The sequence below is a fragment of the Penaeus monodon genome, chromosome 34 (genome assembly GCF_015228065.2).
Source record: "Penaeus monodon isolate SGIC_2016 chromosome 34, NSTDA_Pmon_1, whole genome shotgun sequence".
Lineage (NCBI taxonomy): Eukaryota > Metazoa > Arthropoda > Malacostraca > Decapoda > Penaeidae > Penaeus > Penaeus monodon.
The window spans coordinates 14579456-14579772 of record NC_051419.1 but is presented as its reverse complement, the minus strand read 5'-3'; the positions used below and the strand labels follow the sequence as shown (position 1 = coordinate 14579772).

The 317-nt window shown below is 45.4% G+C and overlaps 1 protein-coding gene across 1 annotated transcript in view; it reads left to right on the top strand.

The window, feature by feature from the left end:
- LOC119594919 (store-operated calcium entry regulator STIMATE-like) overlaps positions 1-317 on the top strand; it is a gene marked incomplete in the record, with an annotated part of 15855 nt that overhangs the window by 5874 nt on the left and 9664 nt on the right. Inside the window, 1 exon segment of the mRNA XM_037943991.1 lies at positions 76-272. Within this exon segment, the coding sequence (XP_037799919.1) occupies positions 76-272 (197 nt within the window).

Sequence of the window (317 nt, the reverse complement as noted above, 5' to 3'; positions counted from 1 at the left end):
ATACTTGAGCATGTTTTTACAATCCGCCTTTTTTACACCAGCTTTCAATCTCAGTTTAATATAAAAATATTACAGGTCGCCCTCCATCCATTCGCGCATGGGGTCACCAGTGCGCGCTGTATGTGGGCATCATGGTGGTGGAGAAGGTGTTTATTACTGGCCTTTTAGCCTTCCATTTCTGGTCCAGTGTCAGGGATCTCATCCTGGCCCCCATAACCGATCCTCAAGTTCGCGTGGCGGTGGTTGTGCTAGTCATTCCGTTCTTTGTTAATGTAAGTAAAGAATTGGTTGTTTACCTGTGGACTTGATTTCTCTTC